This window comes from Delphinus delphis, chromosome 10 (assembly GCF_949987515.2).
Source record: "Delphinus delphis chromosome 10, mDelDel1.2, whole genome shotgun sequence".
Classification (NCBI taxonomy): Eukaryota; Metazoa; Chordata; class Mammalia; order Artiodactyla; family Delphinidae; genus Delphinus; species Delphinus delphis.
Genome location: NC_082692.2, coordinates 40,741,539 through 40,764,585, shown reverse-complemented (window position 1 = coordinate 40,764,585; position 23,047 = coordinate 40,741,539). Strand labels below are relative to the sequence as shown.

General features: G+C 52.2%; 2 protein-coding genes across 6 annotated transcripts; both read left to right on the top strand.

The window, feature by feature from the left end:
- Positions 1-2,045: 2,045 nt before the first annotated feature.
- KIFC1 (kinesin family member C1) lies at positions 2,046-16,524 on the top strand. Of its 2 annotated transcripts, none has more exons than XM_060021331.1 (11): positions 2,046-2,173; positions 8,349-8,486; positions 8,616-8,709; positions 9,236-9,289; positions 9,402-9,452; positions 9,661-10,061; positions 10,736-11,515; positions 12,318-12,608; positions 12,710-12,783; positions 12,911-12,986; positions 16,430-16,524. In XM_060021331.1, the coding sequence occupies exons 1-11, from the start codon at positions 2,162-2,164 to the stop codon at positions 16,472-16,474; spliced, it is 2,016 nt and encodes a 671-aa protein (XP_059877314.1). In that variant the 5' UTR covers positions 2,046-2,161; the 3' UTR covers positions 16,475-16,524. The 2 variants fall into 2 exon arrangements, with proteins under 2 accessions (XP_059877314.1, XP_059877313.1); XM_060021330.1 differs by having other exon boundaries at positions 8,346-8,486.
- Positions 16,525-17,766: 1,242 nt separating this feature from the next.
- Positions 17,767-22,965, top strand: PHF1 (PHD finger protein 1). Of its 4 annotated transcripts, XM_060022010.1 has the most exons (15): positions 17,769-17,992; positions 18,721-18,899; positions 18,991-19,072; positions 19,173-19,268; positions 19,707-19,807; positions 19,903-20,051; positions 20,235-20,330; positions 20,532-20,600; positions 20,745-20,868; positions 20,979-21,046; positions 21,214-21,318; positions 21,426-21,615; positions 21,700-21,794; positions 22,067-22,147; positions 22,316-22,965. In XM_060022010.1, exons 2-15 carry the CDS (start codon positions 18,741-18,743, stop codon positions 22,602-22,604), a joined length of 1,704 nt encoding a protein of 567 aa, XP_059877993.1. In that variant the 5' UTR covers positions 17,769-17,992; positions 18,721-18,740; the 3' UTR covers positions 22,605-22,965. The 4 variants fall into 4 exon arrangements, 2 of the variants coding, with proteins under 2 accessions (XP_059877995.1, XP_059877993.1); XR_009520835.1 differs by lacking the exon at positions 22,067-22,147 and having other exon boundaries at positions 17,767-17,992; positions 21,437-21,615; positions 22,316-22,449; XR_009520836.1 differs by lacking the exon at positions 22,316-22,965 and having other exon boundaries at positions 17,767-17,992; positions 21,437-21,615.
- Positions 22,966-23,047: the final 82 nt, after the last annotated feature.

Genomic DNA, 23,047 nt, shown 5'->3' with positions numbered 1-23,047 from the left:
GTTGGATTTTTGAATATGTCCTTTAACAGGTTATGTTCATTTTTCTTCAATATCAATGGATGTTGAATATTTTGAGTAGTTTTTCTGCATCGATTAAGATGAATAAACTTTTTCCTCTTTAATGTCCATATTTCTCCTAGTTTAACATCTGTTTTTAACTTTGATAAATGTCTTTTTTTTTTTTTTTTTTTTCTTTTGCAGTACGCGGGCCTCTCACTGCTGCAGCCTCTCCCGTTGCAGAGCACAGGCTCCGGACGCGCAGGCTCAGCGGCCATGGCTCACGGACCCAGCCGCTCCATGGCTCACGGACCCAGCCGCTCCGTGGCATGTGGAATCCTCCCGGACCGGGGCACAAATCCGTGTCCCCTGCATCGGCAAGTGGACTCTCAACCGCTGCGCCACCAGGGAAGCCCCAGATAAATGTCTTTTGATATACATTTCTTCTGTTTCCCTTCTCAGTTCTCTTTACCCATCCAGGGTTGGTCTTTTCCAGTTTCCTCCATCACTACTCACTCTTCAAGCTCCTGCTCCGTGTACTTTCCTAGGATTTCAAAGGTTGGGGGATGATGGCAGGGTTTTTAGACGCTGTGTCTCCCCACAGTCTGCTCCCCACCACAAGCACGTTTGAATTCAAGTCAAAGCACTGGATTAGAAGATATGTGGCTTGAGTTCCAATCTCGGTCAATCTCCAATTATGCACCAAGACAAATCCCTTAAGTCTCCTGCCTTTCAGTCTCATAAATAAAATCCCTGCCCTGCCTACCTCCAGGATGTTTGGTAACTAAGAGTAGCAGAACAACTCTGCAAATTATTCACAGGTAAGAGGTTGTTGTTTTTGTTACTAAGGTTATTAGAAGTAGTGTGAGATAACCGATATAGCTTGGTGGGGTCTTTTGTTTTGTTTTGTTTTGTTTGGCCACGCCTTGCAGCATGTAGGATCTTTGTTCCCCAACTAGGAATCGAACCCGTTCCCCCTACAGTGGAAGCACAGAGTCCTAACCACTGGGCCGCCAGGGAAGGCCCATAGCTTGTATTTCGAAACTAGTGGAATCTAGATCCACTCCCAATCAGCAGTGTGACTTTGTACTTGTTAACTTCACCTTTCTGAACCTGGCTCCTTCACCTAGCTTGCAAATAAGAAATGCAAAGCACTTGACACATAGTAAGAGCCCAGTGAATCGAGGGATCATTAAAAGGGATAACGCACGGGTACAGTTAGTCTGAAAAGCATAAAAAATATTCCATAAACGTAAGCAGTAAGGCCTCCATGGGCTCTAGGCTCGGAAAGCCTCAAGCCAGTTCTCTAGCACCAGTAGCAGCGCCCAGGTACGTAGGAGGTAAGGCGAGGAGGCTGACTGGAGAGAAAAATCTTCCTCTCCCGGGCCTCGAATTCCCACCGTCGGGCTTCCATGGAGCGCCAAGCTGTACTCAAGGTCATTAAGTTTGGTGATAAATGCCAAAGAGACCGGGGAATGGGCAGCCTCAGCCACTCTGACATCCGCATAAGGGATCCAGCATCAACTTCCGGGATCAGTTCTAAGCATCTGGGAGACGTCGCGCACCATCCGCAAACACATCGATCCAGTCGGGGCTAACGAGTGCGCTTCCTACTGCCGCCGCTAGGGAGCACTGGTCGCGCCCCGCAAGGGTTCTGTTTGCGCACGCGTGATTCCTTTCCTCCAGCGTCCCCGCCCCTACACGAGTTACGTTAGGGCGGCGTGTTCCCTGCAATTTCTGACGCAGCGAGCGGCGGCCGGGAGCCGAGCGGAAGTCCAGCGCGACTCCCGCTGGAGGAGGGGTGGGGTGAGAAAAGAAATAGTGAGGCCGGAAGTGTGACTAACCCGCCAGCCTCCCAGGGCATGGGAAGCAGGAACGGGAAGGCGGTGGCCTAGTGGGGTGTGGCCTCGGGAGGTGGACGACGCTGCGATTGGCCCTCGGCTGTGGCGGCGGCGACGATTGGCCCCTGAGTGCGGAGCGAGGTGAGCAGGGTGGCGGCCGTTGAAATTCAAAAGTGGCGGGTGTGGTGCCGGGCTGGCAGCGCCGGAGTCCGGGACGTGCGTGTTCTGTGTCGCGAGCGCGCGAGAGAACGCGGGTCCCGGGAGCCCCGGCGCCCTGTCCTCTTCCATTGCGCTTCCCTGCCGTGTGTGGCACGGAGCTGGACATGGAGCCGCAGGTGAGTAGGGGTCGGCGCGGGGACGACAGCTGGTCGCCCCACCCCGCTGTGCTGACGTGCCGGCGGCCTCAGTTCTGCCTGCCTGCAGGGCCAAGGTCGTGCGCCCCCGCACAGTGGAAAGGGATGAGGGGTGGAGAGTGGAGAAGGCAGGGAGCAGCCCCAGGAGTGGGGGTGGGGGGAGTCTGCCTGCCTTCCCGCAGCTTCAGGGAGTCCCCCACGCCCTTGCTCACTTTCATGTTTCCAGGATTTCCCATTTCGAATTCTCAGGCTTGTCTGAACACGTTCCCACCTGTCCATTCCTACTCACTATTGCAGTGTGTGTTCTGAGATGACCACTAGCTCTAGGGAAGTGGTGTCTGAGGCCAAATCCCTGCTGATGTCCTTTCGTGTCCTCTCTCCTCTTTGCGGCCTCTTCGGGGTGTAGGAAGGGGAGAAGGGGAATGGAGTACTGTGAACTGAAGGACTCCTCATTATCTCTCCTTCCCCAGGTTTTGCAGAGATCTCTGCTCAGTGGGACTGGTTAACTTAATTTCTTCTCTCATCAGTGCCCTGCTGCACCTCACAACCACCTGCAACCTCCCCTCTCCAGTGGAGAGAGGTGTGTTTGTGACAGTGAGAGTGGGTTGACTTCCGGTGCCAGAAAAGGCCTCCTGCCTGAATCCTCTGTTTACTAGTATTTCACATTCAGATTTACCCAAAGTCAGGTTTCAACTTGAAGAGATACTCTTTGTATCCTGCCAGCCAGAGAGCAGAGCAGTGTGATGTGACAGTGAAAAAAAATAGAAGGCTTCTCATATTTATTCATCACATATTTACTGAGCACCTATTATGTGCTTGGGATGCGGCAGTGAGCAAGCAGAGATCCCTGTCATCATGGAGCTGCCATTCCATGGGAGACAGGCAATATGTGATAAGTAAATTATATAATGCTGTTAAGAAGGTGATAAGGGCTATGGAGAAAAGGAAAATTTTGAGCAGATTAAGAGAGGGAGGGGAGGCCAGCTGACAAGATAGACTGTTAAATTGGGTTGTCATAGTAAGCTCCGTTAAGAAGGTGAGAGTTGAATAAAGACTTGAAAGAGGTGAGGGAAACAGGCAAGTAGTTATTAAGATCATTCCAGGCAGAGGGAATCCGCTAGAGCAAAGCCACTAGAGTTGTGTAGCAAACCCGAAATGGAATGAGCAACGGGGAAGTTTGTGGGAAGGGATGTCAGGTAGCAGAGGGGGCTGTTGAATGCATTGCTCCTCGCAGGGGCCGTTTTGAAGACTTTGATTTTTTTTCTCTGAGTGAGATGGGGAATCACTGGATGGTTTTAAGCAAAGAGAGACAAGATCTGTCCTACAATTTAAGAGGACCACTCTAGGGGCTTCCCTGGTGGCGCAGTCGTTGAGAGTCCGCCTGCCGATGCAGGGGACACAGGTTCGTGCCCCGGTCCGGGAAGATCCCACATGCCGCGGCTGGGCCTGTGAGCCATGGCCGCTGAGCCTGCGCGTCCGGAGCCTGTGCTCCGCAATGGGAGAGGCCACACAGTGAGAGGCGCGCGTACCGCAAAAAAAAAAAAAAAAAAGATGACCACTCTAGCAGCTGCATTGAGATTAGACTGTAAGGAAGAAAGGATAGAAACAAGGAGAGCTTTTAGGAATGGGGCAGGTTTTCTCAGCTTTCACATATTGACTTCTTATGAGGGGCGGGGGGGATTGTCCTATAAGTTGTCTGTTGTTTAGCAGCATTCCTGGCTTCTACCCACTAGATGACAGTAGCAACCTCCACCTAATCATGACAAAGTGTCTCCAGACATTGTCAAACGTCCCCTGGGAGTAAAGTCATCCCTAGTTGAGAACCATCCCTAGTTGAGAACCAGTAGAGTGTGATAATACAGGTGACAGATGATGGTAACTTGGATCATGGTAGTAGCAGGGGAGGTGGTTACAAGTGGTCCGATTCTGGATCTATTTGGAAGATAGAGTTGGCCACGTTTGCTGATGTTAGACTTTGTGGTACGTAAGAGAATGAGAGGACTTTGGGTGTATTTGCTTGAGCAGCTGAAAGATGGATTTATATCAACTGAAATGGAGGAAGCTGCAAGAGAGCAAGGTTGAAGGAGGGTTAGACGTCAGGAGGTTAAGATTTCAAAGTCTGGGCTGGAGACAATAGTTTGGGAGTTGTCAGCATATGAATGGTGTTTAAAGCCATAGGAGTGGCCTAGAGTGTAGATAGAGAATAGAAAGACCACTGTTAAAGTTTGGGTATATGAAGAGGATCTACCAGCGAGGTAGGAAAACCAGGAGAGGATGGTCTCCCAGGAGCTAAATGAAGCGAGTGTATTAAGGAAGAGAGAGTGATCAGTTGTATTACACGCAGCTGATGGGTCAAGAAACAAAAAGATGAAGAATTGGTTTAGCAACACAAGCAGACTTGTGACCTTGAGGGCAGTTTTGGTGGAATGGTGGGAGTGAAAGCCTGACTGGGACAGGGTTAGGAGAGAAAAACTCTTTTTGGTTGGAAGTAATAATAACATGTATTATATACTGATTGGAATGATCCAGGAGAGAGTGAAAATGATGGTGCAGAGGAGAGAAGGAAGGCTTGCTGGAGCACTATTCCTGTGTGGGTGAGGGTGGGAGCAGATGCTCACGTGCAGGAGATTCCTTAGCAGCAGGGTATCCATCTCTGATCCTGGGAAGTGGGTATAGGAGGGGTTCCATGAAAATCTGTTTTTATAGAAGGTTAAGTGCATATGCTTATTGTGGAAAGTTGGGAGTCATCTTGTCTAGCTTTATAGATGGGAGAAAAATAAATACTGTACTCTTAGGAGTTGTCCTGTATAAACAAACCTTTGAACACATTTTCTGAACCCACACAAATTCCTGGGAGGTAGGCCTTTAGTTGATCCACTATCATAGTGTAGGGAGAACGAAGGCACAGGTAATTAAAAAAATTCAGTGTTTGACCTTGAAATACTTAAAAGAAAAATTTAGTTTTCATACTACATTTGATTAAAGTGAATTAAAATCAGCATTCTTTGTGCACATTTTCTGCAGGTGGCAGGAAAAGAGAACACCACCTCCTTTTTTTTCCCTTTTTATTTGTATAGCAGCCAATGGTTTGGATGCATTGCAGTTTATTTGAGCATTTCCCTGCTGGTGGACATCTAATTTCATTCCTTGAAAAATGTATTGAGGGAATTCCCTGGCAGTCCGATGGTTAGGACTCCGTGCTTTCATTGCCAAGGGTGCAGGTTTGATCCCTGGTCGGGGAACTAAGATCCCACAGACTGTTCGACACTGCCAAAAATTTAAAAAAAAAAGTATTGAGTCCTACCATGTAGCAGATATTGTACTGGGCACTCTGGTTCTATAGTTGTGAACAAAACAGGCATGTTTTTGTGATGCTCACAGTCTAATGTTAGGAAAGACAATAAACCAATAATTTAAAAACCAGGATATCAAATTGTTTCAGAGTTTTCTCTTTAGTGATGTTCTGTGAACATCCTTAACCTCACTTTCCCAAAGTTGAACTTAGCATCTCTTAAAAATTAGCCCTTCAGGCACTCTCAGATCTCTCCATGTTATTTCTTACAACTGCATGTGAATCTACAGTGGTTTTAAAATGAGAAGTTTAATTAAAAAACAAACAAACCCAGATTTTCCTTCTGTGATCTTGGGAACCAGGGCAGGCTTCTTGGAGTCAGCCTGGACTCCATCTCCTTCACTGCCTGACCTCTAGCTACTCCCCCCCACCCCCACGCCAGCTCTGCTTAGCCATCAAACTCTTAGAACATCCCCTCTCAACTGAGTTCCATGAGAATTAAGATCTGATGCCCTAAGGCATCCTTTGTGTCTAATGCATTAACTTCTCTCTGAGGCACCTAGAATGGTAAGAGCTGTTTTTTATATTCTTGGGAGAATTGAGAAAACACATCGTTTTCTGTAGAGCTTAATTCTCTTGTACCCCAGTTTGGAAAGGCTGCCCTAGAAAGTAAGCTCTGGGCAGGCAGGGACTTTACATTCATTACTCTCACACCAGAGCCTAGAAGAGCAGTCATTCAACAAATCTAGTGCAACAAATCCTTGTTGAATGGATGAATGAAGGAATGACGCCATCCCTCTGCTGTGATAACCCTCATCTTCTATTTCCGTTCATTCTTTGCATTGCGCACAGTTCAGTTTTTCAGTAAAGATCGAGTCATACTATTCTCATGTTTAAAAATCATCAGTGTCCCTCTTGTCTTCAGTAGACCCCGGATTCCTTATCACGGCATACCACGGTCTTTCCCTTCTACCTCTCTTTTCCTCTCCCCACTTTCTATGTACATCCCTGTGTTCACTTGAATAGAATGATTTGTCATTCCTTACAAGTCCCTCTCCTTGCTTTCTGCTTGGAATGCTCCTCCTTGGCCCAAGCCCATCAAGCCAACTCTTCCTCATCTTCAAGGCTTGGCCTGAAAATACTTTGTAGAATTGTGTCTGACACTCTCCCCATCTAAACTGGATGCCCACCCCCTCCTTTGGGATCCTTTTATGATAGCACTTGGTAAAGATTTAATCATCTCTTTAAATGCTTCGCTTGCCTACTGTCCTGTCACAATCTTGAGGGCAGGGACCACGTCTGTTACTCCAGAATCCAGATCATTTCCTGGCATGTAATAGGCACTTTGTAAATATTGAATGAATGAAGTAAACTGAAGGGCAGAGAGAGATTGGCCTTGGAATTAATAGTTACCTATAGTGAAAATCAGAAGTTGATCTATACATGGTACTTTCCTGATGGTGGGATAGGAGTAGGGTGACCACTTGTCCTGGTTTGCATAGGAATTACCTGGTTTTAGCACTGAAATGCTGTGTCCCAAGAAACCTCTCAGTTCTTGGCAAACCAGAATAGTTGGTCATCCTACGTAGGAGTAACCATAGGGTGGGCATGATCCCCAGGTACTGAACTGGGCTGCTTAGAGGAGAGGATCTTCCTTTCCCACGCCCCTACCTCATACCTGTACTTCGGTGGTCTCCAGACTGGTCATGCCCCTGCTTCCTCGTCTTCCTCATGCAAGTCAGCCTACTTACACCTCATTATTATTTATTTATTTGTTTGTTTGTTTGTTTGTTTATTTATTTTTGGCTGCATTGGGTCTTCTTTGCAGCACATGGGCTTTCTCTAGTTGTAGTGACCGGGGGCTACTCTTTGTTGCTGTGCGCGGGCTTCTCATTGCGGTGGTTTCTCTTGTTGCAGAGCACAGTCTCTAGGTGCGCAGGCTTCAGTAGTTGTGACTCGTGGGCTCTAGAGCACAGGCTCAGTAGTTGTGGCTCATGGACTTAGTTGTTCCGCTGCATGTGGGGTCTTCCTGGACCAGGGCTCGAACCCGTGTCCCCTGCATTGGCAGATGGATTCTTAACCGGTGTGCCACCAGGGAAGTCCCTATTATTATTTATAATAGGCTCTTTTGTATGTTTTTCACATGCCTGATCAGAAACTGTATCTGGCTCTCCATATATGCAGGGCTAAAGCCTAAATTCCTTAGCTTAGCATCAATGCCCTATGAGACAGTGTGATCAAGTGGTTACAAACATGGCCTCCAGAACCAGACTGTCTAGATTCTAACCCTGGCTTTGCTTTTTATTCACTGATGACTTTAGACCAGCTAGTTTACCTCTCAGCCTTCCTTCCCTCATCTGCAAAATGAGGCTAATAATAGCTCCTCCTCAGTGGGCTGGGAGGTTTAAGTCAGTTGATACAAATAAAGCATTTGAAACAGTTCCCAATAAATGTTACCTGCTCCTCCTACCCAGTCTTCAAACTTATTCTCCCAACTCTCTCCCTTGTTTATAATCTCAGCTTTCCCTAAAAGGGCGTAGTGGTTTCCCAGCTGTACCACGTGCAAGCTTAAGGTTTTGCCTTCCGAAAGGAGTGTTCCTTTTCCCTGCTTTTTTAAGTACTGCCCTTAAACTTAGCTGAAATTCAGCATCTGTCCAGCTATTCCCTTAGGGTTTGTGTCACATCCCACCTCTCTCCATGGTTTTTAGACGGCACATCATCTGCGAGCTGCAGTTTTTGGCACAAGGGGTGCTCATATAATGCTTGTTGGTGGTGATGAGAATTAGGCTGGGGGGCCATAAACGGGAGTTCTTGGGACATTTGGGCCACAAGGTATTGTCTGAAGGGTCTCTCTCTTCCCAGCAGAGGTCCCCCTTGTTGGAAGTGAAGGGGAACATAGAGCTGAAGAGAGCCCTGGCCAAGGCCCCTTCCCGGCTCCCCCTCCCGGGAAGCAGGCTGAAGAGGGGTCCCGACCAGATGGAGGAGGACTTGGAGCCTGAGAAGGTGAGCTGGGTTTGGAAATCCATGTACGTGTGTGTGTGTGTGTGTGTGTGTGTGTGTGTGTGTGTGTGTGTGTGTAAAACCATCAGAGGGTAATCATGGACTCCACCCCCCATCCTTGTCTTTCCCCAGAAAAGGACACGAGGCCTGGGCACCAAAGTGGCCACGTCCCGCCCCAGAGCAACGGCCCTCACCACTGTGCCACAGACACAAGGCCAGACCGCAGGTGGGCTCCAGGGCACAAAGTCCAGTTCTCTTCAACTCACTTCTTTCTTTTTCTTTTTCTTTTCTTTCAATCTTAGCTTATTTTGAATAGGTAATATGTTTTACTTGTTTCAAAATTCCGAAGGCACGAAAGTTGTTATACAGTGAAAAATCTCCCTCCTGCCCATGTTCCCCAGGCACCCAGTCCCCCAACCAGGGGCAACTGTGAGTCCTTCCAGGGATGTTCTGTGGGTTTGCAAGCAAATATGGGCATGTTCCCCAACATGTTTTACACACATGCTAGCGTACTTTACATACACCTGGTTCTGCCCCCTTGCTCTTTTTGCTTGTCTTGGTCCCACTTGTTTCTTGGCTTGTTGGTCCTAGGAAGGATATCTCTAGGAGTTGGTCAGATTTAAGGGAAGAAGGAAGTTATCTTATTTCTTCTAATCCTCTGAAAAAGCAGCTCCTCTGCCTTCGGCCCAGTCAGAGTACATGCCACCCTGAGAATCATGACTCTGCTTTTCTTCTGTCCAATTTCCCGACAGTGCCAAAAGTTCCCAGGAAGACAGGACCCCCATGTTCCACAGCTATCGCCACAGGTAACAGTGCTTAAGACCTGGGGCTGAGAAGGGATTGGGGGTAAAGGGAGAAGGATGGAGGTGGAGGGACCCTGATGCTATAATTCCTTATGTCACCTCCCCAATTCTCTAGTGCTGAAGAATCAGAAGCCAGGCCCTGCTGTTCCTGCCCAGAAGCCTGGCAGTAGGTGACCAAATATAATCCTTGGGTGAGAGGCTGGGATAGGGAAGAGGAGGTGGTGAGTACCTAGAAAAATCCTTTTGGTCTCTTCCCTGTCTGAAGAAGAAGGAGATGGAGGGTCAGGTGTGGAGGCGCTAAAGGCTAGGAGGGAGGAGAGAGCGAGACAGAGCCAAGAGTTCCCTGACCTTTGTCTTTTCTGTGCCCATCTTAGCAACAGCTGCTCCTCCTGTGGTGGGAAGGAAGAAACCCAGCAAACGTCCAGCCTGGGACTTAAAGGGTCAGTTATGTGACCTAAACGCAGAGCTGAAATGCTGCCGTGAGAGGACCCAGATGTTGGACCAGGAGAACCAACAGCTGCGGAACCAGCTCAGGGAGGCCCAGCAACAGGCCACGGCCCTGGGGACAGAGCGCAGGACACTGGAAGAGGAGTTGGCCAGGGTGCGGGCCCAGGCTGAGCAGGGCCAACAGGAGCTGGGGAACCTGAGCACTCTGGTCCTAGAGCTGGAAGAGCGGCTGGGCACGCAGGAGGGCTTAGTGCAAGAGCTCCAGAAAGAACAGCTGGAACTGCAGGAGGAGCGGAGGGGGCTGGCTGCCCAGCTGGAGGAGCAGGAGGTAAGGGCCAGCTTCTCGCCAAATGCTGACCCTTCTTCTAGGTTGCCCGGAAGTCACTTTGGGCTTTGAATCCCTGACCACCTCTCTCTGGCAGTACACCTCTGTCCCCTACCCTGCTCCCCCGTCGCCCCCACCCCCGCCCACTCCTGACTCTGTCTTGCTTTCTGCCCCACTTCACCCTATCCTGACTCTGTTTCCGTATCTTCCTCGGGTCTGTATTGCCTCTACTTCTCTGCCCGCTTTCTTCTTTCTCTGTTTTCCTGATAAAAATTCCCACGGATTCTCTCTCCTTCTCATCCATTTGACTCCTTGGCGAGCACCAACTAGATTGCATTACTTGTAGTCTCTCAAATGACTCGATTCTCAATTCAGGGCATTTTGCATATACACGTCCCTCTTTGTGGAATATTCTTTCTGCACTCCATCCTTCCCTTGGTCCACTCCCATACTTTTTGGGTGTCAGCCTAGATATCATTCTCCTTGTGCCCCTTCTGGATGCTCCCATAGCACTCCCCATTCTAGTACTATGATTCCTATTTCCTTATCTCTTTCTTTACCAGTCTATGAAGTCCTTGGGGGCAGGGCCCAGCCCACCTCCCACCCCCACATCCCATCATGACTTGTTCTTGTTCTTGGTTGCATCTCACCCTCTGTGTCTGCTCTGTTCTGGACAGAGGAGGCTACAGGCATCAGAAGCTGCTCTGTCGGGCAGCCAAGCAGAGGTGGCATCCCTGCGCCAGGAGGCTGCAGCCCAGGCGGACTTACTGGCTAACCGGGAAGAACGTCTCCATGGGCTTGAGATGGAGCGCCGGCGGCTACACAACCAGCTGCAGGAACTCAAAGGCAATGTCCGTGTCTTCTGCCGGGTCCGCCCCGTCCTTCCAGGGGAGTCCACCCCACCCCCTGGCTTTCTGCTATTTCCCTCCGGCCCCAGCGGGCCCTCCGACCCTCCAACCCGACTCAGCCTCTCCCGGTCTGACGAGCGGCGTGGGACCCTGAGTGGGGCGCCAGCTGCCCCCACCCGCCATGACTTCTCCTTTGACCGGGTATTCCCACCAGGGAGTGGACAGGACGAAGTGTTTGAAGAGATTTCCATGCTTGTCCAGTCAGCCCTGGATGGCTACCCAGTATGCATCTTTGCCTACGGCCAGACAGGCAGTGGCAAGACCTTCACCATGGAGGGTGGGCCTGGGGGAGACCCCCAGGTGGAGGGGCTGATCCCTCGGGCCCTGCGGCACCTCTTTTCTGTGGCCCAGGAGCTAAGTGGCCAGGGCTGGACCTACAGCTTTGTGGCAAGTTACGTAGAGATCTACAACGAGACTGTCCGAGACCTGCTGGCCACTGGGACCCGGAAGGGCCATGGGGGTGAGTGTGAGATTCGCCGGGCAGGGCCGGGGAGCGAGGAGCTTACTGTCACCAACGCCCGATATGTTCCTGTCTCCTGTGAGAGAGAGGTAAGTGCTGAGGGCCACTAGCCTGGACACTGGGGAGGCATGGGCAGGGTGACAAGGATGGAGGTGGATGAGCAGGGGGAGGAGAACGCTGAGGATGAGGAAGGGTGAGTGGTGAGGGGTAGGTTGCATATTCAGTTTTGGCTGGTGGGCTATGAGGTGCATCCGCCTTTGTGGAACCAAGGAGTGGAGAGAAGTGATGGGCCTGCTGAAGCGGGTGCCACTGGGCCCTGCCTGTCAATCTCAGGTCTCACCTCTGCCCACTCTTCTTGCTCAGTTCATGACATCCATGCTGGCCTCCCGCCTGTTCCTCAGCCTGCTCGTCACACCCTCAGATCAGGGCCTTTGCACGTGCTGTCTCCTTTGCCTGAACATTCCTGCTCCTCTCCTGGAAGAGCTTGCTCCCTCGCTTAAGATTTTAAGGCATTGAGGCCATCCCTGACCATTCTTTTTTTTTTTTTTTCCCTAACTTGGCTGCACTGCACAGCTTGTGAGATCTTAGTTCCCCAACCAGGGATTGAACCCGGACCCCGGCAGTGAAAGCACAGAGTCCTAAGCACTAGACCACCAGGGAATTCCCGCTGGCCATCCTTTCTAAAATTGCAACCCTCACCCTCACGCACTACTTTTCTGTTTTATTTTACTCCTTAGTACTCTCAGACACACTGTGTATTTTACTTATTCTTTTGCTGGCTAGAAAGAAAGCATCAGGAGGGCAGGTGCTGAGTCTTACTCATCGCCTTACCTGACCTAGCTATGTACTGACTTCTACCTGCCTTTGCCTCTTGCTGCTGTCCATCCCCAGGTGGAGGCCCTGCTCCATCTGGCCCGCCAGAACCGGGCTGTGGCCCGCACAGCCCAGAATGAGCGATCGTCACGAAGTCACAGTGTGTTCCAGCTGCAGATCTCTGGGGAGCATGCTGGCCGAGGCCTGCAGTGTGTGGCCCCCCTCAGCCTTGTGGACCTGGCTGGGAGTGAGCGGCTAGACCCCGGCTTGGCCCTCGGTCCTGGAGAGCGGGAACGCCTTCGGGAAACGCAGGCCATTAACAGCAGCCTGTCCACGCTGGGGCTGGTCATCATGGCCTTGAGCAACAAGGTAGTAATGGGGGTGGGGGCAGGCGGACCCCAGGGAGAGGTTGGGGCTGACCATGCTGAACCCAGCCCTGTCCTAACCACCTGTCCCCCCCAACCCTCTAGGAGTCCCACGTGCCTTACCGGAACAGCAAGCTGACCTACCTGCTGCAGAACTCTCTGGGCGGCAGCGCTAAGATGTGAGGGGAAGGGGTGGGCTGGGAACCACAACATTGGGGTCAGGGTTGGGGAGGCAACACCGTGAAGACCTGGTCCAGGCTCTGCCCAGCCACTGATGCTGGGGCTTGGCCCCCTCTCTCTCCACAGGCTCATGTTTGTGAACATTTCTCCCCTAGAAGAGAATGTCTCCGAGTCCCTCAACTCCCTACGTTTTGCCTCCAAGGTGCGGTCACTATCAGTCCCATCCCTGTCAGACCTCCTGGGGATTATAGCCTTCTCCACCCCTACCCTACTGTCCTTCAGGCCAGGGGGCATGGTTCATCCAGAATGGATGTACATTTGCCAGGCATCTGGGGCACTACCTACCTGGATCCTTTTTTTTTTTTTAACTATTGACGTTTGGGGGTTTTTAATTAAGTTTTTAAAAATAGGTAGTTGAAAGGTCAAAACTATATCAATAGAAAGCTATATACAACAAGTGAGATTTAACCACTGCTCCTGTCCCCATTCTCTCCACTTGCCCTAGTAATCATTTTCATCATTTATCATTTTACTTATCCTTCCAATGTTTCTTTTTGCAAATACAAGCAACATGCATGGGATTTCCCTCCTTATATAAGACGTCTCTTCTCCCCCTCTCATATATTATGTTGTCCCGTGCTTTTTTTTTTTTTTTTTTTTGCGATACGCGGGCCTCTCACTGTTGTGGCCTCTCCCGCTGCGGAGCACAGGCTCTGGACGCGCAGGCCCAGCAGCCATGGCTCACGGGCCCAGCCGCTCCACGGCACGTGGGATCCTCCCGGTCCGGGGCACGAACCTGCGCCCCCTGCAATGACAGGCGGACTCTCAACCACTGCGCCACCAGGGGAGCCCCGGGGAGCGCCCCCATTATTTTTACATCTGCCTAGGACTCCACTGTGTAGATGCACCAAAGTTTATCCACCAGTTCCCTCTACTGGACACTTGGATTATTTCCACCCTTTTACTATTACATACAAAGCCATGTTGGCTAACCTTGTACATTATCATTTTATATTTGTTTAGTTACATCTAACTATCTAGGGAGAGATTCCTTGAAATGGAATTACTGGATCAAAGACGTACAGGTTTTTCAGACTGTTCCAAATAGTGTGAATTCAGGCTCCAATCCCCACGAAGATCAGCTGTGTCCATGGCCATGAATTCTCTAGGAGATTTAAGCTCCCTCTACTAGAGTTAAATCAGGATGTTTCTTTACTGTCTGCCTCCAGAGGGCAATTTTTCCCTCTGGTTACTTGTTTTCCTGAGGGTATAGTCCTACGATGTGTTCTGGCTTTATTCAGGGTCTCTGATCTTGTGTGCCCTTCTGTACTCTTGCTGCCATGGTAGTAGTCAGCCACCTTAGCACCCTGCCCTGGTCTACTTTAATCAGGATTTCCCTTGCAATCTTGCAAGTTCAGGTAAAGTTCTTTTTTTTTTTTTTTTTTTTAGTTTATTTATTTTTGGCTGCTTTGGGTCTTCATTGCTGCACGTGGGCTTTTTCTGGTTGCGGCGAGCGGGGGCTGCTCAGGTTTCTTATTGCGGCGGCTTCTCGTTGTGGGAGCATGGGCTCTAGGCGCACGGGCTTCAGTAGTTGTGGCTCGCAGGCTCTAGGCACACAGGCTTCAGTAGTTGTGGTGCAGGGGCTTAGTTGCTTTGCGGCAAGTGGGATCTGCCCGGACCAGGCCTCAAACCCGTGTCCCCTGCGTTGGCAGGCAGATTCTTAATCTCTGCGCCACCAGGGAAGTCCCCAAGTAAAGTTCTAGCAACATCATTAACACCCAACAACATGAACTCTTTAATATCCTCTAATACCCAGTAGATGTTGAATTTCCCTATTGTCTCAGAAATGCTTTTTATACATTAGGTTTGCTCTGTTCAGGATCAAAGCAAGGGCCGCCCATTTCATATGGTTAAAATTGTCTCGAGTTTCTTTTAAAATTTTTATTTATTTATTTATGGCTGCATTGGGTCTTCATTGCTGTGTGCAGGCTTTCTCTAGCTGTGGCGAGCCGGGGCTACTCTTCATTCTGGTGTGTGGGCTTCTCACTGTGGTGGCTTCTCTTGTTGCGGAGCATGGGATCTAGGTGTGCGGACTTCAGTAGTTGTGGCACATGGGCTTAGTTGCTCCACAGCACGTGGGATCTTCCCGGGGAGTAGGGCTTGAACCCGTGTGCCCTGCGTTGGTAGGCGGATTCTTAACCACTGCGCCACCAAGGAAGTCCGAGTTTCTTTTAATCTATAATAATCTCATCCCCTTTTATAGCATTTATTTGTTGAAGAAGTAGGGTCACTTGTCCTATAGAATATACCACATTCTAGATTTTGGCTGGTTGCTTCCTCTTTCCTTCACAATTTTTGTAGATTTAGAGGCTTGATTTGAATCAGGTTTAAATTTCTTGGGGAAAAAAACTTCGATGGTGTGATACACTTTCTATTGCATCATATCAGGAGGCACCTAGTATCTAGTTGTTCCACTTTTTTTCCCCCTCCCCCTAACTGTTCCACTTTTAATGATATAAAAATTGATCATTGGGGGCTTCCCTGGTGGCACAGTGGTTGAGAGTCCGCCTGCCGATGCAGGGGACGCGGGTTCGTGCCCCGGTCCGGGAGGATCCAACATGCCGCGGAGCGGCTGGGCCCGTGAGCCATGGCCGCTGAGCCTGCGCCTCTGGAGCCTGTGCTCTGCAGCGGGAGAGGCCACAACAGTGAGAGGCCCGTGTAACGCAAAAAAAAAAAAAAAAAAATTGATCATTGGATTAGGGTATTGTCAGCCTGATCTATCCATTTAAAAACTCCCTATCAGCTTTTTCCCCTAGTGATTTTATCAGTAATGCTATCTAGATCTATTATTAGGGAGTTTTTAAATGGTGATTTTTTTTAAATGGTGATTTTCTAATTTTCTCAGTTCTACATTTATTAATCACAATTCTTCTATAAATAACTCCCCTTTGCCATCTATTTGGTTATTCTGAAATTCAGTCCATATAGGTAAGATGGGATAAATGCTAGATTCTTTATCAATTTTCAGTATTATAAGTTGGTATCCTGGCAACTTTCAAAGGTGAACACTGAGTTTTTATCCAGGAGGTAACATCTTACAGATACTTACTTGTACTTTTGGTATATATCCTTTGCGGTCATTATTCATTCTGATGCTCAAATCGCCCATCTTTGGCCAGTAGAAGCTCCAGCTTGGCTCCTGTGTCCTTTAGATAGGTCCCCAGTAGTCTTTACTCCAGATCCATCTTGTACATTTCCTCCCCTAGGCTTGGAATCATTAATTTTCCAAATAGCCTTGGTTCCTAAATTTGTGTCGTTCTTGTTTTATCTAGCTTATTAAGCATTAGTGTTGGGAGGGTTTTGGGGGTGTCTAGTCCGAGGTACTGCTAGAAACAGAAGCTCCTCTCCCTGCTCCTTTGTGGGGCTTTTGTTCCTTCTCAGGCCTTTCCTTCTCTTCCAGACCTAGAATACCTAGTGGGCATGGGAGAACTGAGACCAGCCTGAACTTCCTTTCAGAGCCCTTATTTTAGGATTCTCTGAGGGCAGCCCTAATATTGGGGGTTGGGAGGTGATTTGGAGAAAACTGTTCTTTTGGTTACTCTGAAAACGTTTTTTATTTTGTTTGTCTAAACCCCCTGCCCGCAGGTGAACCAGTGTGTTATTGGTACTGCCCAGGCCAATAGGAAATGAAGACGGATCTAGATTGTGTGTGTGTGTGTGTGTGTGTGTGTGTGACCGACGGGGAAGGGGGGGCGGTGGGGGGTGCTTTATTGGGGGGGGCACTGTGATACCTGGACCTATCAAATAAAGAAGAGGGTTTTTGTGTGTTTTTTTTTAAATAAAGGTTTTATTAGCTGTTGCCCAATAAGGGAGATATTTTTCATGCCTGTAAAGATGGGAACTGTGGATCTTCCATTCTGCCAAGCATTTGTGTGTGTTTCACGGGGTTAGGGGCTTCGGCTTTTCTCCCTAACAGACCATCCCCGGAGTCGGGTGGCCTCTAGCTCCCATACCCTGCCCCCGTCGTCCGCGTCTAGGAGTTGCCCACTAGGTGGGCACTAGGTGTCCACAGTCACTAGTTCTGTTTCCCCTTTGCCACAGGCCACCCCAGCCCGGGGCAGGAACTCCTCTGGCGAGTGTGGGAAGGTAGGAACCCGAGCCCAGGGGCGCGGCTGGCGCTCCCTCCCACAAACTGCTGGCTCTTTCCTCCCGCTCTTTCCCTGTCTTCCCGTTCGAACCGCTGGGGCTGGCCCCGCCCGCTGCCCATTGGCTGGCTCTCGGCGGCGTCACCGCCTCGGTACTAGCCCTCCCGGTCCGTGGACCCGCCTTAGAAGTGCGGGGCGGGACGCAAGCCCCGACTCCCTCGCGCCAACTGCCGAGGGCCACCGCCCCGTAAAGGAGGGGCTGGGTCCTCCCAGGTGCCGCGCGCGCGGGAGGGGTCACGCGTGCGCAGAAGCACGGCGACGGTGGGCGGGGGGGCAGCTAGGCACAGCGAGGGCGGGGCCGGGGCAAAGGCGGGGGAGGGTGGGGCACTCGAGGGAGGAGGGCGTGGCGGGGGCAGTGAGAGGGTGGGTGGAGGGCGGGGTCGTGAACTGGGGCTGGGGGGTGGGACTTGGAATGACACTGAAGGTTGGGGGGGCAGTTAACGGATGTGGCATGGGGTGAGGGCCCGGCCGCAGACCGGCGGCCGGGAGGGGGTATTTCCTCCTGCCCCGAGGGCAGGTCTCCCTTTGGAGGATGGGGCTGCGGGGATTCCCTCTCTCGCCGGGTCCGACAGTCCGCACGCCCCATCCGCGGAGAAGGCGCCGCTTGCTCTGCACCCTCCAGGCCTGTTGGAGGTGAGGGAGGTGGGGTGAGGTGGGGCCCGCCCCCCTACCCCCGGCTCCTCCTTCCCCCCAGTCCTCCCCTCCCACCATCCTCCCCCCGAGCCGGTTTGTCCCTCCCCTCCCCTTCCCTTCCCTTTCCTCCCCTCTCCTCCCCTCCCCTCCCCTCCTTCCCCCCGCCGCCTCCTCCTCCTGCCGCTGCCGCTGCTTTGGCTGCTGCGTCATACGCCCCAGAGCCGCCGGGACGGAGGGGCTGGGCCTGGGGACCCCCCGGTCTCTGCCTGCACGCCCCCCGACGCCCAGACGTGCCCTCCCCGCGCGGGGGGTTCGCCTCGGTCTCCCACGTCTGCCTCTGCCCGGCTCCCGGCGGCCCCAGCTGTCACTGGTAAGGAGGCGGCGGGAGGCGCCCGTGGGGGGGCAGGGAGCCGGGGGTCGGCGCGCAGGGCGCGGGCGGGAGAGCCGCGTCGCCCGGGCATCGGGTCGGGTCGGGCCGACTCAAGTCCCCTCTCGGACTCGCCGTCATGGGGAGTAGAGACCGAGACTGGGACACGCCCCCCTCCCGGGGCACTCAGGGAAGTTATCTAACCCGGGGGCGGGAGCCCCGAATTTAAGGGTAACCTGACATAACCTGGCATCAAGATGATTGTTCTGAATGAGACACGCGGGCCCGGGAGGCAACCGTTTCCACTCTGGAAAACGTCTCCAGAAAAAGCTCCTAAAACACATCTCTGGGAAACAGTACCCCAATTATGATCCCTCTAAACAGCAATAGAAGGTGGTAGTAGAAATTGAGTGGTAACCTTTGCCTCTGCAACCATCGTTTCTGCTAAAATCTCAAGGCCAGCATATAACATCCCAGGGGAGCTCTGGAAGCTGGGAAACTAGAGAACTAGGTTGGTAGGGGGGGTAGGGAGAAGAGAGCCAGTGGTGACTGTGTTGGGAGAGTTGGAGTCAAGAAGCTCGGGAGGGGGGCCCAGTGGTTTCCCATCCAGGTGTCTCAGGGAAATGGAGACTGGGGGCACACCTGCTTGAGTTCTTGACAGAAAAATAGGCAAAGAAAATGGGGACCAGTTCCTCAATATTCATAACTTTCTCCTCCCATCCCACTTCTAGCTAGGCCCCCCCAGGATGCAATGGCACAGCCCCCCCGGCTGAGCCGCTCTGGTGCCCCCCCACTTTGGGACCCAGCTTCCCCTGCTCCCACCTCAGGCTCCAGGCCTCGACTTTGGGAGGGTCAAGATGTGCTGGCCAGATGGACAGATGGGCTGCTATACTTGGGGACCATCAAAAAGGTAAGACCTTTGATCTCTGACTTGTCACCTTTTCTCATTTCCCTTATCTAGTTCTGACTTCCATTTGATCTTCTGTGCCCACCCATTCCAGGTGGACAGTGCTCGGGAGGTGTGTCTGGTCCAGTTTGAGGATGATTCCCAGTTTCTGGTTCTATGGAAAGACATCAGCCCTGGTGAGAGGCCTGAGGGTGTGCATCCCGTGGAAAACAGAAACCTGGTGTGGGGGGCAGAAGGGGCTTAAGGACAGGCCTTCTGACACTGTACTCTTCACAGCTGCCCTCCCTGGGGAGGAACTCCTCTGCTGTGTATGTCGCTCTGAGACTGTGGTCCCTGGGAACCGGCTGGTCAGCTGTGAGAAGTGTCGCCACGGTGAGAGAGCGGGACACCTGAATGGTCCAGCTTGCCCTGGGCTTTCCAGGCTGCCTCTCACCCTTCCCTCTAGCACTGGTCTTTATACCACCTGTCCTGGCCTGAGTCCCCAAGTCACTGCTCTGGCCCATCTCCTCAACCCTGTAACCTCACTCCCTTCCAGCACAGGGAGCGGCAAACATGGGATGGGACATGTGAGCTCTGCAGGCAGAAAGTAGTTCAAATACACCCTTTTCTACCCATGTGACCTTGGGCAAGTCCCTAAACTTTTAAGAGCCACAGCTGCCTCACCTGCTATTAAAATAAAGGTAACACGCCCACCCCAGCAGGACCATGGTCAAGAATGAAGTGAGATGGGTAAGACTCCTCCTGTCCCAACACCTAGTGCAGACAGGTATGCAACGCAATGAGTGGTCTATCAATATTATCGTTATTCAGCTTATCATCAGGACTGCCATGTTCCAAGGGCCCCAGCCCCCGGAGAGGGAGAGGGCACATCCTGGGTCTGCCGCCAGTGTGTGTTTGCCATCGCTACCAAGGTAAAGGCACCTTCCTGTGGGAGCCTCCCACCCCCAGCCTCTCCCGAGTCCTTTCTTCCCCCACCCCTGAGGCCACTTGCCTGTTCCACCTGCAGAGGGGAGGTGCGCTGAAGAAGGGCCCCTATGCCCGGGCCATGCTGGGCATGAAGCTGTCCCTGCCGTACGGACTAAAGGGGTTGGACTGGGACGCCGGGCATCTGAGCAACCGGCAGCAGAGCTACTGTTACTGTGGTGGCCCTGGGGAGTGAGTAGTGAGGGGCGGGGGTTAGGGAATAAGTTGTGGGGGGCGGTGGTGGATGCAAGGAACGAGGGAGAAAGAACAGGGTGGCTGGCTGGAGTGTTGAAGGTGTGGGAGAAGGTGGTGAGCTGGGTTTGGGGCAGTTAAGGAGGGGTATTTGGGGGTCACTGGTCCTGTGTTTCCCCTCAGGTGGAACCTGAAGATGCTGCAGTGCAGGAGCTGCCTACAGTGGTTCCATGAGGCCTGCACCCAGTGTCTGAGCAAGCCCCTCCTCTACGGGGACAGGTGAGCCTGGCTGGGCTCTCCAAGAGCTCTGCTCCATCACCTCCATCCCCCACCCTCCCATCCCAGACCTGGTCTCTTCCCAACCTCTGCAGCTTTGCTTACCTGTTGGCCCGGTCCTTGCTTGGGAGTCCGCCCCGCCCCGCCACAGCATGGTGTAGTTTTCCTGTAAAAAGTATTTTTCTCCCTCTTGCCCATGTCCAGGTTCTATGAGTTTGAATGCTGTGTGTGTCGGGGGGGCCCTGAGAAGGTCCGGAGGCTACAGCTTCGCTGGTGAGCTGGATGGGGCACGACCTCAGCGTAACTCCTCCCTCAACACCCCCAGTTTTTCACCTTACAGGCCCCAGCCCCCCGCCTTGCGACACCCCCTGGGTTTTGTAACCCTTCTACCACCTTGACAAGTTAATGTTTCTCCAGGGTGGACGTGGCTCATCTTGTCCTCTACCACCTCAGCGTTTGCTGTAAGAAAAAATACTTTGATTTTGACCGTGAGATCCTCCCCTTCACCTCTGAGAATTGGGACAGTTTGCTCCTTGGGGAGGTAAGGGGTAGTGCAGCTCTGGGGGTCAGGGTGGACCAAGGAGATGTGGAGAAAAGGGGGAGGGAGGGAATCACTGCTCCCCTGACCCCATTTTCCTTCCCCTCCCCCAGCTCTCAGACACCCCCAAGGGAGAACGTTCTTCCAGGCTCCTCTCTGCTCTTAATAGCCACAAGGACCGGTGAGTTGGAGGGAGGCTCAGAAAGGGATGGAGATATGGTATGGCAGCCTGGGAGGGGAGGGGCTGCAGCCCACCTGGAAGATCACCTCTCTAAAGGACTGAGTAATGGCATAGGAGGGTCCCTTTTCTACGGCACTGACCTTATATTATTTCTCCCCTTACCCCAGTTTCATTTCAGGGAGGGAGATTAAGAAGAGAAAATGCTTGTTTGGTCTCCATGCTCGGATCCCTCCCCCTGTGGAGGCCCCTACTGGAGATGGAGCCCCCACCAGGTCACTGGTCCAGGGGGGATGGGGAAGTTCTCAGGGTGTATGTATGGAGTCGGGGAGGTCTTGGGGTGTCCGGGAGGGGGCTGGGGGGATAAGGAGGCCTCTTACAGCTTCCCTTCAGGGCAGGGCCCTGGGGGAGGGGTCTCACGTCCCCTGGGGAAGCGCCGGAGGCCGGAGCCAGAGCCCCTGAGGAGGAGGCAGAAGGGGAAAATGGAGGAGCTGGGGCCACCCTCAGCAGTGCGCAACCAGCCCGAGCCCCAGGAGCAGAGGGAGCGGGCTCGTCTGCAGAGGGCACTGCAGGTACAAGGGCAGGGGCACCCCGTGGGGCAAATGGTGGTGTGGGAAGAAATCAAGGATTATCTCTCAGTCCTTTGCTCCTTCTAGGCCTCAGTGTCTCCACCACCCTCCAGCCCTAACCAGAGTTACCAGGGCAGCAGCGGCTACAACTTCCGGCCCACAGATGCCCGCTGCCTGCCCAGGTCAGTGCACCTCCTGCCTCCAGCCAGGTGTACTCCCTTGGAACCTCTCTTCCAGTTGTCTACATCTTCTGGACTTTCTCACCCAGAATTCTTTCCCCTCTCTCCCTTGGCTGCCCACTTCTTTTCCTAGAGACACTTAGAGCCAATGTCTGCTTCCCAGTATTCTGGGGACAGGGGTTCCTTGAGGGTAGTGTTTGAGCTCTGCCCTTCTCAGGGGAGAGGGTCCTGTTCCCCTGCTTCGGGTCCTGACTTTCCCCCTCCCCCAACCCCAGCAGTCCCATCCGGATGTTCGCTTCCTTCCACCCCTCTGCCAGCACCGCAGGGACCTCTGGGGATGGTGAACCCCCAGACAGGTGAGATTCTACTCCTTTACCTGTGATACCTCTGTCCTCTTCACCTCTGTGCTCTTAAGTTCCTTGGTCTCTAACCGTTTTTTTTTTGTTTCTCTAATCCACACATGGCGTCCATTTCTGGTCAGTCCTTAATCTCCATCTGGACTGACAATTGCCTTCTCTCCCTAGGTCACCCCTGGAACTTCACATTGGTTTCCCCACAGACCTCCCTAAAAGTGCCCCCCACTCGATGACTGCCTCATCTTCCTCAGTCCCAGCCCCCTCCCCAGGTCTTCCTAGACGCTCAGCACCCCCTTCTCCCCTGTGCCGTAGTTTGTCTCCTGGAACTGGGGGAGGAGTCCGAGGTGGGGTCGGCTACCTGTCCCGAGGGGACCCCGTCCGGGTCCTTGCTCGGAGAGTACGGCCTGATGGCTCTGTGCAGTACCTGGTTGAGTGGGGAGGAGGGGGCATCTTCTGAACAGCCTGCCTCTGCCCACTTACTTCCCCATTCACATACACCGGCACTTTCATACCCTGACCTCTGACCTCACCTACAGCTGGGATGTACCTGCGGCGGTAGGGGGTACTTCGCCCTACTGCCCAGGCTGGAATCCAGGTGGGGGGTTGGGGAAGAGGCTCTCTCTTCTCTACTCCCTTCATGATTCCTGACCCTTCCCCCATTCCTCTTCCCATTTCCTTTGATGTTATTTTGTTACAGCTTTTTAAATATTTTTAAAAATTATTTAACCCCTGGGGACGGAGACTGAGGAGGGGAGGATGATAAAGGATCCTGGGCTCTGTATCGTTGAAATAAAGATAAATAAACTTAGCAGCTCTGAGTCATTCTGAAAGATGAGAACAAAGGGACTAGAAGCACTTCTGATCTTCCCAACCAAATTCACTTTTTGACAAGGAAAAAGG

Bases quoted from the DNA above. Each gene is read 5' to 3' on its own strand.
- KIFC1 (XM_060021330.1), top strand. The intron at 9,290-9,401 runs GTAACAGTGCTT...CCAATTCTCTAG, and splicing joins TTCCACAGCTATCGCCACAG to TGCTGAAGAATCAGAAGCCA. The intron at 12,784-12,910 runs GTGAGGGGAAGG...CTCTCTCCACAG, and splicing joins CTGGGCGGCAGCGCTAAGAT to GCTCATGTTTGTGAACATTT.
- PHF1 (XM_060022010.1), top strand. From the start codon at position 18,741: ATGGCACAGCCCCCCCGGCTGAGCCGCTCTGGTGCCCCCCCACTTTGG. The intron at 19,073-19,172 runs GTGAGAGGCCTG...TACTCTTCACAG, and splicing joins ATGGAAAGACATCAGCCCTG to CTGCCCTCCCTGGGGAGGAA. The intron at 21,795-22,066 runs GTCAGTGCACCT...CCCCAACCCCAG, and splicing joins GATGCCCGCTGCCTGCCCAG to CAGTCCCATCCGGATGTTCG.